The 14,610-nt window shown below is 38.7% G+C and overlaps 1 protein-coding gene across 1 annotated transcript in view; it reads right to left on the minus strand.

Moving 5' to 3' along the window:
• The window catches only part of SVEP1 (sushi, von Willebrand factor type A, EGF and pentraxin domain containing 1), a 212,757-nt gene that overhangs the window by 68,539 nt on the left and 129,608 nt on the right, over positions 1-14,610 (minus strand). The window contains exons 19-26 of the mRNA XM_002708072.5: positions 13,928-14,089; positions 13,428-13,519; positions 10,815-10,911; positions 8,822-8,935; positions 6,348-6,461; positions 5,120-5,321; positions 2,055-2,212; positions 19-220 (exon numbers count right to left, since the gene is read on the minus strand). Coding sequence (XP_002708118.3) covers positions 19-220; positions 2,055-2,212; positions 5,120-5,321; positions 6,348-6,461; positions 8,822-8,935; positions 10,815-10,911; positions 13,428-13,519; positions 13,928-14,089 — 1,141 coding nt within the window. The remainder of the gene's footprint in view (positions 1-18; positions 221-2,054; positions 2,213-5,119; positions 5,322-6,347; positions 6,462-8,821; positions 8,936-10,814; positions 10,912-13,427; positions 13,520-13,927; positions 14,090-14,610) is intronic.

A 14,610-nucleotide genomic window follows, 5' to 3' on the forward strand; every position in this document is an offset into this window, starting at 1 on the left:
CCTGGAACTTCCACTTACCCATTGTAATCAGTCAGGAGGAAGGTATTGTCACTGCCATTCTCAAGTGCATAGGAGATTGGTGTTCCATACTTGATGGTGTCAGAGGAGTTCATCCAGAACGTGCAGGTTATGGCATGGAGAGATGGAAGCACACCATCTAACATGACGTAGTCATAGATGCCAGAAACTTCAAAATCCAGGTTAAAACCCGTAGACTGTTCTACAAAGAATAAGAGAAGTAAGTGTGCAGACTGGGGCACTTGCAAGGCACTTCCAGTGGTCCATGTAAGCAGCAGGTAAACAGTGCTGTTGTCAGAGAAGCTTGTTTCAGCAAATCTGATTATTTACCTGAGAAACAGTTTGAAAATTAAATGCATGGTATTTAGAAAACACATGGCTCAGTCTCTCAAACAATCTGTGAGTATATAAGATAGGAAAAGTACTTGATAGTGAAAGGAAGCATAGAAATAGGGAATGTGGTTGGAAGGAGAAATGGAATTGGGGGTTTTATTAAAGCTGGGCAATAGCAAACCATGCCTGTTTACTGAGAATGACTCAGTGGAGAGGAAATGATTGATGTGGTAGGAGAGAAGAGAGGGTAACTGCAAAGGCAACACCTTGTCCATCCTCAGGGCACTGGCTCTTTCCTATATGCCAAGCAACTTGGCTCTGCCCCAAACTTGCAAACCCCGCTCAGAAAAACAAAGTCCTAAAGGCAGAAGACGCCAGTGTCCTGAGAAAGCAGTGTAGCCTCAGTTCTTAATTCTCAAACAAGTCCATGGACTCTAACCTCTTAAGTCAAGTAGCTTATTGACTGGTATCGCGGCTCACTAGGCTAATTCTCCACTTGCAGTGCTGGCACCCCGGGTTCTAGTCCTGGTTGGGGCACCGGTTCTGTCCCGGTTGCTCCTCTTCCAGTCCAGCTCTGCTCCTGGTTTTGGATCGGCCGGCTGCAATGCATCAGCCGTAGCGGCCACTTGGTGGGTGAACCAACGGAAAAAGGAAGACCTTTCTCTCTGTCTCTCTCTCTCTCACTGTCTAATTCTGCATGTCAAAAAAAAAAGGTCAAGTGGTTTATCACAGTGTCCTTTTTTTTTGGATAGATAGAGTTAGACAGTGAGAGAGAGAGACAGAGAGAAAGGTCTTCCTTCCATTGGTTCACCCCCTAAATGGCCGCCACAGCCAGAGCTATGCCGATCCAAAGCCAGGAGCCAGGTGCTTCCTCCTGGTCTCCCATGCAGGTGCAGGGCCCAAGCACTTGGGCCATCCTCCACTGTCCTCCTGGGCCACAGCAGAGAGCTGGACTGGAAGAGAAGCAACCGGGACTAGAACCCAGCACCCATATGGGATGCCGGTGCCGCAGGTGGAGGATTAGCCAAGTGAGACATGGCACTGGCCCCACACAGTGTTCTTTCTAAACATTATAGATTGTGGAGAGTTAGGCTCAATTTAATTTTCTGCATTTCGCCCTACCATTCCTAAACTTCAATTTCTTCATTTGTGCTAAAAGGGATAATAATCATAGTATCTAGCTTATTGAATGGCTATGAAGATTTAATAAGCTCAAAGTTATTAAGCATATTTTTTGGAATATAGGCAGTACATGGTGCAGGTAGAAATCAATACTGTTATGATATTACTATTTTTGTATTGCTATTAACAGCATTGAGTTCAGGGGCAGATGTTTGATGCAGCAGTTAAGATGCTGCTTGGGATGCATCCCATATCGAGGTGCCTGGGTTTGAGTCCTGCCTCTGCTTCAGATTACCGCTTTCTGCTAATGCACATCCCAAGAGAATGATGATAGCTACAGTACCTCTATCTCTGCTACCCATGTGGAAGACTGGGATTGAGTTCCTGGCTCCTGGCCTCAGCCTGGCCCAGTTCTGGCTCTTACAGACATTTGAGGAGTGAACCAGTGGAGATTCTCTCTTTCTCTCCATCTCTTTCTCTCTCTCCCTCCCTTTCTACCTCCCTCCCTCCATCACTTTCACATGAAATGCAAATAAGTGAATAAAATAAAGTTTACAAAATCACATTGAGTTCATATATACCTGTTTCACACCTGCTGCCTGAAAATCCTGGCCGGCATTTACAACTATATGAGTTTAATTCATCCACACAGGTGGCCTGATTTCTGCATGGGTTAGACTGGCATTCATTGATGTTTGATTCACAGTGTGGCCCTGTGAAACCAACTGCACACTGGCACCTGAAAGAAAACAACATGTGGTAACTACTAGAAAAGCTGAGAAAAAGCATTAAAAAGTTTTTCGGTTATGATAAACTTGTCCCCAAAGACTCAGAATTGAGCTGTTGAAACCCATTTCCTACATCAAAGCAGTACTTTGATAATAGTTACTTTTTTCAGTTTACATGATTAAACCTACTTGACAACATGTATGAGTTTTAGAAATGTGGGAGTAAAAAATAAAGTAGAAAGTAGTTCTGGTCCATGTGAAATATTCACACATGTATTTCTAGGAAAATATAATAATTGGTAATATAAGTATTTCTATAAATACACATATTGGGAAGCTATAAATAATTCAGATGAAGGGGCTGGCATGCATAGCTGGTTAAGCCTCCACCTGTGATGCCAGCATCCCATATGGATGCAGATACTTGTCCAGACTGCTCCACTTCTGATCCAGCTCCCTGTTAACATGCCTGGGAAAGCGGTGGAAGATGGCTCATGTACTTGGGGTACTGTACCCACATGGGAGACCCAGATGAAACTCTTAGCTTTGGCTTGGCTCAGCCCTGACTGTTACAGCTGAACCAGCATATGGGAGTATGTGCTTGCGCCCCCTCTCCCCCCATCAACACTGCCTTTCAAATAAATAAATCTTTAAAACAGTTAAGATTTTGTTCTAAAGTCTTTCTATACATTAAATTAATCTTTGTAGCAGCAGAGCACTATTAGTTTTATTCCCATTTTTGAGATGAGTTAAAGCTGTGGCTTGGAAAATTTAAGTAATTTGTCTAAGTCCTATTATTACTCAGTGGTACAGTAGGATTTTGAACTCAGTCTAAATACTTGTCTTTAATCACTATGGCATACAGGCTCTGTGGTATGCTCATAAATATGGCATATATGTCTGATAATGCCAAATGCTGACAAAGGTATTATGAAATAGGAAATCTCATACACTGAGTGGAACTATAATTTGTCAGTCTCAAGAGATGTTCATTTTGTATTCGCAGAGTCTGCATATCCATTTCTTATTGTTTACTCACAGAGTTTACTGTACAAGGCATAAAAGGACCCATGCAACAAACGCTCACAGCAGCAACAGTCTAAATGTCTATGACAAGGAAAATGGGAAAATAAATCATGCTGGAATTATGTAATGAAACACTAAGCAAGAATTGAAATGAATAAACCAGAGTCAAATGTATTCTCCTTGATAATACCTGAAAACATAGTGTTGAGTTAAAAAATGGCAAAGGATATGTGTAGTATGATGCCAGTTATGTAACATGTAAAACTATATATACATATATATATATATATTGTTCTTAGAGTTATATATATGGTAAAAGATAAAAATCTAAAAGATCTACACTAATTTTATGACAGTGGTTCCCATAAGGGAAAAGGATGTGTGTTTGTGTGTGTGTGCACGTGTTGGAAGAAGTTCAACCTTATCTTTAGAATCATCTCTTCATAACAAAAGATATACATCAAATATGGCAAAATATTGAGTTTTGAAAGCAAAATGATGAGTCATGTTTTTATTATTCTTTGTATGGCTGAAATATTTTGTGATTAAAGGCAATCTGTCCGATCAATACTGATTAATATTACCATTACTAGCACATTCATGTCAAAGTTCTTTGACATTGACCTAAAGGTCACAATATGAATAAATGATGTTTAGGGGGCTTACAGGGAAATCTTAGTGGTAACTGTCCTCAATCCAATCTATGCTGGGTTTCTGCACTTGAGGGTAAATCTCTTTCAGCTAGAGTTTTCCATTCATCTTTATTCTCCCACATTTGATATCAACAGCACACTGCCATATCCTTGACTATAAAATTGGTTCACTCTGCCAACATCCTACCTTCCTTCCAAATTAGGAGAGTTTACCTTCACCTCCCTCTCATTAGGATTTAGACACATTTAATATTCGTTCATTGTTTTTAACTTGAGAGAATCTGGAACTCATGTTCATCTGGAAATTTCTCATTGCATGTTATATGCAATAAGCCCAAAAATGCAGAGCATCCAGGAGCAGCTGTGGCTACATTGATCAGACCTCACTTCCACAGGGAGGGTGAAAGTCTCATGGGCAGCACTGCCCATTCTATTTCTCCTGGAGAGTGTGCTGGCTATTTACGGTACACTTTTGAGACTGAACCAGAGGCTGGAAGATGCTGCAATTAGGGTAGAGGTGGGATTATTTTCTTTTGGGTTTCCCTTTCACGAACTTATAAAACCAGCAACATCTTGAGGACATTAGAGATTGCTGAGGTTTTTCAAGCAATCACATTCTGTCTTCTATATTGCAGGGGCACTGTCTTCTGTACTTCCCTGCAGGGGTAGCGAATAGGATAGGGAAGAATGATAAAGTGACAGGAGGGACAGGTCTTGAAGTTGTATTCTACTGGCACCCTTAGCTTTTATTACTATTGCATGTTAGATTTCTTGTGAACCAAGGGTTATTAAGCTAAAAAAAAGTTTGAAAAGCATGGACATAGACTGTAGATGGACACTGTGACAGTATGACTGCACAATCTATTTAAGTTTTACTTGGTGTGAAAGCTTCAGCTAAAACATTAAACACTTAAGAATACAGGTTTTGATTAGCACCACTGTATTTGCTTTTTTAGAATTGTATTTCCTTTCACCTATTATGACTTTGCAAGGGTAAAACAGGTGTTCACAAACTGAGCAGTGCATCAGAATCTTTGGGAAGCATCACTGTAACGGGTTGCCAGATTCAAAGGCTTAGTGAAGCAGAAACTCAAGGAAAGGGTACATACCATGGTAGCTTTTTGTTGGGTCAGCATTTGAGAATGGCTGGCTGGGACTTGAAGCAATACTCCATAAAGGTTGTGGGATAACCGAGAAATTAAGAAATTAGAAGCAGGGAAATGAATCTTAGTCTTATACCTGAAGCTGTTGGCACCATCCTTACAAGTAGCTCCATTTTGGCATGGCTGGCTGAGACACTCATCAATATTTTTTTCACACCAGGTACCCAAAAATCCAGGTGGACATTTGCACAAGAACGCTCCAACCTGGTCTTCACAGACTGCATTATTTAAGCAGGGACTTGACTGGCATTCGTTGACTTCTGTTTCACAGTGCAGGCCTGGAGGAGGAATAGGAAGAAAAGAGCTCAAATGATTAGCCCCCTGCAAAAACTGTGCTCAAAGTGTTGACCTTTTGGAGGAAATTGCTTCTAAAGGATTGGAATGGAGGCTGTAGAGCTACTGCCTATCAAACTGGTTTGAGATCCATTTGTAGTGAGCTCTTATAAGTCATTTTAGGACTCAGCTTTTTTGATAACTTGATTTTTAAAAAATCTCACTTCTTTCTGAAACTAAGATTAGTAATAGCTAATTGAGCCATTCCATTTTCCCAAGGTGGGCATTTGGCCTAGTGGTGAAGGTGGCACTTGGGACACCTGCGTCTCTTATTTGGAGTCCCCAGGCTTGAGTTCCAGTTCTGCTCCTGACTCTAGCTTCCTCAAAATGCATGCCCTGGAAGGCAGCAGGTGATGGTCCAGGTAATTGTGTCCATGCCCCCTGCATGGGAGACATGGATTGTTTCAGGCTCTGGCTTTGGCTTGGTCTAGCCTCAGCTGTTTTGTCCATGAGGAGAATGAACCAACAGATGAAGGATCTCTCTTTCCATCTCTTGCTCTCTGTGTCTCTACCTTTCAAATAAATTATAAATAATTTTTTTTCAAAATGTTCTCTGCAGCAAAATTTAATTAATTGATTAATTTATTTTACTTCTTTTCTACACTGGGCATTTTCTTTCTTGGACTTCCTCATTATCAATTATGTACACATTTTGTCACATATGTACACATATGGTCTTTCACCATTTGTAAATATCATTTGCACAATTTTTTTCCAATTTCTTCTTGAAATTTGTCTTAACACAAATACAATCACACACACACACACACACACACAACTGAACTGTTTGAAAATAAACTGCAGACTTGATACCCTTCTACTCCAAATACTTTAACATGTATTCCCCCCAAAATGAGGACTTTGTCTCATATTATCAAAGAACAGTCACAAAATTCACAAATAACATTAATTAATATTATGTTAGTAAAAGTACCAGTTTATGGTGCATTACAGGACTCTAAGTGCCTTACCTATGTATCCTTTGATACATGTGCAGTGATAGCCAGCCAAGCCATCAACACAGGTTCCTTTATTTAAACAAGGACTGGAGCTGCACTCATTTATATTTTCTTCACATTGTTGACCTGCAAAGAATCACAGAATCTGAGAGCTGGGGAAAACTCGAGAGGACTTTTAAGAACTTTCAAGCAAGTGGTTCAGGTGCAAGAATAGAGCCATTGGAAATCACAGCTAACAAGTTTCTGAAAAATTTTGGCCTTTGGCAGATATATTGAAATAAAATGTTTTCTTTTCTTTTTCTAAATAGAATTTTTTCTAGCAAGAAGCAACATTTTTAGCATGCAATGGAAAATGGCAAGTATGAATACCTGCCCATGTGTGTTAGTTAAAATGATAGGTGAAATTGTGTTTACTTTTTTTCTCATATTATTTGTTTTCTACTTGATCACCCTTTGTTGAGTTAATTCCTTTTGTAGTTAGTTAAAATGTTCACAAAAAATAACTGGAGAAATATACTGAATAAATAAAATAACTTGTTTTGTTCTGAAAATTGGGAACACAGCCAAACTTCCGTGCGGTTGTCCTAGGTTCTGTGTGAACATAATTTGAGATTAACTGATGTCACTCAAATCTTTCATTTTACAGACCTAAGAACTGAATCCAAAGAAATCTGTAAGGTTACTGAGGACAAGCATAGAAACAAACCTACAATGATATATCTTCAAATTCAAGTACACAGATACAGACTCTTTGAGATGATAAAGTTTAAATTAAGATGCTTAAATTTATAAGTCATAGAATTATGTAACACATGCATAATATCTTTGCAAATTAACAACATGAAATGTGCTAAAATGTCACCAATAAAAGTTAGTTTTTGTGAACAGTAAATCTAACATAAAATTTTAGGTTTCATATAGACCATAAGGAACATTATTTTTGCTTTTTCATAGAAAATGCATACAATAAATCTAAAACCTAGCAAATAGCATAATACATCCAATGTCTAGTAAATATATATTTACATATATAAAATCTTAGATCTATTTGGCTGATAGCATGTGCCTGTCATTCTGGTCACATGTTTTCACTAGTATTCAACTCTAGGTGCCATTAATTTGAGTCATGAAATTTTAGATAAAGAAATGTGTGGTAGCGTTGCACCATTATCACACTGTATGTGAAAATATAACCACAGGCACAGAGTGGGAGAGAATGTGGAAGAGAAACTAGAAACTGGAAGCGGTTTTATTGGCAGATGCACCTGTTGAGCACACACCTTGTGTGGTGGTGAGGAGTGTGCAGCTGAGCAGTTCCTCAGTTGACAGCAGAGCCCGTGTGCATCTTGGAATATCAACTGAGTATGATTCATTTTAATATATTTGTGGCATGTTTTATAAACTTCAAGTAATTTCATACTGACACATTGGTATCTTAATTTCCTTACATAACAGCAGAGTGAAAACAAAACTGCACATACATATTCTTAGAAATTTGCCACTTCATACCTTTCTCTGAAGGGAGGAGAGAACCTCCACTTTGACTATGACCTTGTCTAAACAAGATAAGAGTCGGAGAACTCAAGGGGCTTCCATAGCCTTGGAAACTCATGACTGGAGCATAGGGAGATTACTGATGCCATAGACAGGAGTGTCAATTGGTAAAGTCAACAACAGGAGTCACTGTGCACTTACTCCTCATGTAGGATCTCTGTCCTTAATGTGCTGTGCATTGAGATTTAATGCTATAATGAGTACTCAAATAATATATTTCACTTTGTGTTTCTATGGGGGTGCAAACTGTTGAAATCTTTACTTAATGCATACTAAACTGATCCTCTGTAAAAAAAAAAAAAAAAAAAAAAAAAAAAGAAAAGAAAAGAAACTATCAACTCCCAACTTGACTCTCACTGGGATTAAACATGACAATAGGTCTGATCTGATTTCATCATCATTAAAAAAAATCATCTATTATTTTTCACTTTATGTTTCTGTGTGGGAGCAAACTGTTGAAAGCCTTACTTAATGTATACTAAGCTGATCTTCTGTATATTAAGATAATCGAAAATGAATCTTGATGTGAATGGAAGGGGAGAGGGAATGGGAAAGGGGAGGGTTGTGGGTGGGAGGGACGGTATGGGGGGGAAGCCATTGTAATCGATAAATCGTACTTTGGAAATTTATATTCATTATATAAAAGTTAAAAAAAAATAAAAAATAAATAAAAAATTAAAAAAAAAAAAGAAAAAAAAAAAAAAAAAAAAAAAAAAAAAAAAAAAAAAAAAAAAAAAAAGAAATTTGCCACTTCAATACATTGTTATTTGAGATTAACTGATGTCAACAATATACATTGTTACATATACAATGTATAAACAACAATATACATTGTTCTGTAGCCACATCTTCAAAATACATTTCAAATTTATCTTGGTGATGAGATCTGAATGATGCCAAGTTCATGTTGAAAGGCGGACTGTCCCCCTTACCTGTGTAACCTGCTGGGCACTCACAAATGAATTCCCCAATTCTGTCTTTACAAATTCCATTGTTGAGGCAGGGCAGTGAGCTGCACTCGTCAATGTCTGTTTCACACTTTAAACCTAAAATGCAAACGAAACATTGAAGGATAAGGAAAGAGAGGGCATAGCAGAAACAGAACTATGACCTTCTAAAGAAAGTTATCTCAGTGATCTTAATTAATGGGCAGGTACTTTTAAAGACAAGGGGCAACATTTGCTAAGTGCTGAAACTACCTCCTTCTAAACAGATTTATGATATCTTTACAAGAGCATACAAAGGCTAGCAAAAGATTCCAAATTAGAAACAGGAAAGGACAAAGAGAAATGCTTAAGTATAAAATGGAGCCAGGAATTCCATTAATTCCCAAGTGGAAAAATACAAAGTACATATACTTGCTATCAAGGTCTTCTGGCTAAGGGCTGGAGGTGGGGCTAAGTCCTGCCAGATCCACCCAGTGCCAGGATTCCCAGGGTGGGCTACATCTTCCCATAGGATACACACAGGCTAGCTACAGGCCAGCTTGCACTGCTAGAAACCCACACTCTTCCTCTAGACCAAGGGGTCTTCATACATGATTTCTGGACCACTAGTATCGGTATACCTGGGAATGTAATAGAAACGCAAATTCTCAGGCCATACACCGGACCTACTGAATCAGAAATTCTGGGTCTGAGGTCCAGCAATCTCTGTGTTAAAAGCTTTTTTAGTGGGTAAAGCTGCCACCTGCAACATTGGCTAGTTAGTGGTGCTAGTTAGTGTCCTGACTACTCCACTTCCCATCTAGCTCCCTGTTAATGGCCTGGACTAAGAGCCTGGGCCCAAGTACCCAGGTGGGAGACCTGGAAAAAACTCCTGGCTTGTGGCTTCAGCCTGACTCAGCCCTGCTGTTGCAGTCACTTGGAGAGTGAACCAGCAGATGGAATACCTTCTCTCTCTGTCTCTCTCTTTCTCTTTCTGTGTGTGTGTGTGCGTTTATATGTGTGTGTGTCTGCAAGCCTGACTTTAAAATAAATAAATAAATCTTTTAAAAAAGGTTTCCAGTTGATTCAAATGCACATTAATGATTGAAAACCACTGTTCTGTATCATGCCATCTCTCCACCATCACTCATTTGTAAATCTCATACAAGATCCATCATTTCTTAGGAATGTTAGAAGAAACATTTTTATGAAAATTTACACAGGCCAACTGCAATAAGTGGGAATACCAATATTCTTGCTAGCTCTTAGCTATATTTTGTTTTCTGATTTTCTTTTTGCATATTTTGTGGTGAATTATTTTACTTAAATACTATTTTTCTCATTAAAAACTTTAAAGTGGTTATAAAATGTTAAAAAACCACAAAAAACCATCCAGAAGAAAACAAAATTATTTTAAATTCATTGCAATATTAAGGTATAATTCATTTATCCTTAGGAATTATGTTTCTGGACTCAACTGGAATGTGAACCAAACTGAGGGAAACATAATTCCTACACAATCAAGTCCAAAGTCATTGTTTTTCTAAGTACAGTTTCCAGAAAGAAAGAAAGCAACAAATCATAGCTATTCATAAGAGCATCCACTTGTGGTAGCACATGAGAGAAATTCAGAGTTCATGTGAAAATGTTTATGCTGGAAAATGTGTTCCATGTTCAGTGTCTTACATTTAACTTGTATTAGAATGAAACCTCGAACATGGTGCTTGGAACTACATTTCAGTCTAAATTATGAGTTGTGAAGTGAGTTTCTCATGCAGAAGATGATTCTTTATTCTTCCCCCAACTGTAAAAACCTCACTTGTGGGATCTGTATACCTTTTTTATTTATTAGTTTATCTTGTGCAACCAAAGATTTTTTTTGCATTAATATGGTTTAGTATACCTTACAAGCTTTGTCTTAAATATCCTGAAAATTGATTTGCAAGTCATATTGAGCTCATTTGAAAAGTATATCAAAATTTTCATTCCTCTATCATACCTGTATATCCAGGTGGACAGAGGCAAATATAACCACGCCCAAGTTGTTGGCAGGTTCCACTATTGTGGCAAGGGTTTAAGAAGCATTCATGGAAAACCTACCAGTGGCAGAAAAGAAATCCATTAGAGACAAAACACTCTCTTCATTTAAAGCAGTCTTGTGAGTCAAAAGGTTGTACCCTTAGACAGTGGGATCCTGTCTCCAGGTGAGTACAGTAAAGTTAATTGGACTGCTGCTTGAATAATATTGGTACCTGCCATATATATATAGGCACAAACAATGTTATTCTTGATCAATGTTCTGGCAAACCCAAGCAGTGCTTTTAAATGCTGGCTATGGATTAGAATCCATTTTACAAGTTTGAAAAATATACTATGGCCAGGGCCCAAAACAAGGGCAGCTAACTCAGAACCTCTGGGGATGAAGTCTGGACATTATTATTTTAAAATGTTGGCCAGGTTTGAGAGTCTCTGTTTCTGGGATTCTTTCAAATTTTTACATTCATTAGGCTGAGTTTCAAATTTGACTTATAAAGTCGAACAAATCATTATGATTGAACTAAGCTGTAGAAAGTTGAAATAACAAGGCCGGCGCCGCGGCTCACTAGGCTAATCCTCCGCCTAGCGGCGCCGGCACACCGGGTTCTAGTCCCGGTCGGGGCACCGGATTCTGTCCCGGTTGCCCCTCTTCCAGGCCAGCTCTCTGCTGTGGCCAGGGAGTGCAGTGGAGGATGGCCTAGGTGCTTGGGCCCTGCACCCCATGGGAGACCAGGAAAAGCACCTGGCTCCTGGCTCCTGCCATCGGATCAGCGTGGTGTGCCGGCCGCAGCGTGCTGGCCGCGGCGGCCATTGGAGGGTGAACCAACGGCAAAGGAAGACCTTTCTCTCTGTCTCTGTCTCTCACTGTCCACTCTGCCTGTCAAAAAAAAAAAAAAAGTTGAAATAACAAATATAATCTCATTATCCTGTTTTTTAACTACAACTAGTTGATTTACAAGTTGTCCTTACATCAGTCTTCTGAATAAACCGCCATTTAAAACCAAAGGAATTGACTGCTCTATTCAAACTCTATTATAATTAATCTATTAGACTCATAAGCAGTTCTTATATGGTTGGTTTTGACCAGTTTATATAGTATTCTATTATTTTATATTTTTTACATTTTATATTTTCATACTCATATATTCAATGATTTGCTGAATTGAAATGGAAGGAACCAAAATAAATCTTAGATGATTTTTACTATAATGATATACTTTTTGTAACTGCTATAAGAAATCTATTATAATATTCATAGGAGGAAGACTGGGATTTCCACACTGTCCTTTAAAATGAAATACTTCATTTTGACAGTACATGACTTGCTATTTTTTTTACTGTTTGAATACTAGTTTTACCATTAATTTGCATAGTACAACACATTAAGGACAGAGGTCCTACATAGGGAGCTAGTGCACAGTGACTCCTATTGTTGATTTAACAATTGACACTCTTATTTATGATGCCAGTAATCACCTGAGGCTCTTGTCATGAGCTACCAATGCTATGGAAGCCTCTTGAGTTCACAAAATCCAAACTTATTTAGACAAGGCCATAATCAAAGTGGAAGTTCTCTCCTTCCTTCAGAGAAAGTTACCTCCTTCTTTGACGGCCCCTTCTTTCCACTGGGCTCTCACTGACAGAGATCTTTCATTTAGGTTTTTTTTTTTTTTTTTTTTTTTTTTTTTTTTTTTTTTTTTTGCCACAGGGTCTTGGCTTTCCATGCCGGAGAAACTCTCATGGGCTTTTTAGCCAGATCGAATGCCTTAAGGGCTGATTCTGAGGCCAGAGTGCTGTTTAGGGCATTTGTTATTCTGTGAGTCTGCTGTGTATCCTGCTTCCCATGTTGGGTTATTCTCTCCTTTTTAATTCTATAAATTATTATTAGCAGACACTGGTCTTATTTATGTGATCCCTTTGACACTTAATCCTATCTTTATGATCAGTTATGAACTTAAACTGATCACTTTAACTAGTAAGGTGGCATTTTATTATCCTTAAAAATATCAGAAGGCAAGGAATTTATCACATTGGGCAAGGTGAATTCTGAGTAATAGCTGAATCCACCAAAAAAACCACAGTCAACAACTAGTGTTTAAAATAAAAAGGAAAACAAGTGGTTTAGTTATGCTTCTTAGTTTTTTAAAAGTCATATTTTCTTTAAGAATGACTTTTTGTCTGGATAAAACATTTAAATAATTTTCATGAAGGTTGAGCAACACTTCTTGTCAATCAGAAAAGGCCTTTGGCTAAACAAAATTCTCTGATTCAAATGATGGGTTATGCTTGTGGGAAGTGTCAATTATTAGTGAATCAAAATGCTCCCACAGCTATGCATTCTTGTCCAGATATTTCTGGGAAAAACTCCCATTTTTGGTACTTAGAACATCTCATGCATTTTTGGAAAGTTGTTATGAGTAGTCCCTAGTAAGTCAATTACTCATTTATTAATATTCAGTAGTCTTAATTACTTAATGTTTAACTCTGGTATTTTTCTCTGTGTGACATGTAGAATGACACATTGTTTTCCAACCATTCCACTGGGAAAAATGTTATACATAGAAAATGGACTTGCCTGACTGCTAACTTCATACTTTTTTTCCATGTGTCCAGGAGATGCAAGGGGCACAACACTTTCCTCTGCTGCTGAAAAAGTTGAACTAAAACCTAACAAATAAATAGGAAAGCATTAGATAAACATACCAATGAGTAATAGACAGTGCCAATCAATACACACTTTCTAAATATTATGTTCAAGATTCTGGTTTTCAAAGTGAATAAAGTTACATCTATTTTGTTTCAGTAATATTTAAAAAGGGAACAGGAAGATGGATGGTAAATGTCACTAGATCCCAGGCTCTTAGAAAAAAATTTGGAAGGTATCAAGTCAAATGCATCCAAAGCAAGACTCTTTGGGCCACAGCCATCAACAATGATCTCAAAAAGCACCATTTAACAAATCCAGACACCATACTCCACCGAAAATAGTAATATTCAGAACTTAAGCTAGCACAGAAACAAGCAAAAGTAAGTCTCCCACAAGGGATTGATAAGAAAGGAAGAATCACATCTTACTTGAGCAATCGGTGATGGATTTAGCCCCAGGGATAGTTGTCGTTCCATAAAGGGGGCAAGATAGGCAGAAGGATTTCCCTGGATCAGGCTGGTAATAGTCTTGAGGACATGGATAACACGGCATTAACCCAGAACGGGAGAATTTTCCCACCGGACAAGGCACTGTAAAGGTTAAAAAAAAATGACTTTTGCATATTAAGCAACACATCATATATTTATAAAATGCTCTTTAAACCTTTGGTTGTAAGAAATCTATTGAATTATTAGTATCAGCCCTTCTACACAGTTAATGCCTATACCATTGAAGTACCCAGGAAAATGTTTTGTTGTGGTTCCTTCCTTCCTTTTTTTTTTTTTTTTTTTTTTTTTGACAAGCAGAGTGGACAGTGAAAGAGAGAGACAGAGAGAAAGGTCTTCCTTTGCCGTTGGTTCACCTCCCAATGGCCGCTGTGGCCGGCGCACTGCGCTGATCCGAAGCCAGGAGCCAGGTGCTTCTCCTGGTCTCCCATGCGGGTGCAGGGCCCAAAGACATGGGCCATCCTCCACTGCACTCCCGGGCCACAACAGAAAGCTGGACTGAAAGAGGAGCAACCGGGACAGAATCCAGCGCCCCAACCGGGACTAGAACCCGGGGTGCCAGCACCGCAGGCGGAGGATTAGCCTAGTGAGCCGCGGCGCTGGCC

The sequence above is a fragment of the Oryctolagus cuniculus genome, chromosome 1, assembly GCF_964237555.1.
Source record: "Oryctolagus cuniculus chromosome 1, mOryCun1.1, whole genome shotgun sequence".
In the NCBI taxonomy this organism is placed as follows: Eukaryota; Metazoa; Chordata; class Mammalia; order Lagomorpha; family Leporidae; genus Oryctolagus; species Oryctolagus cuniculus.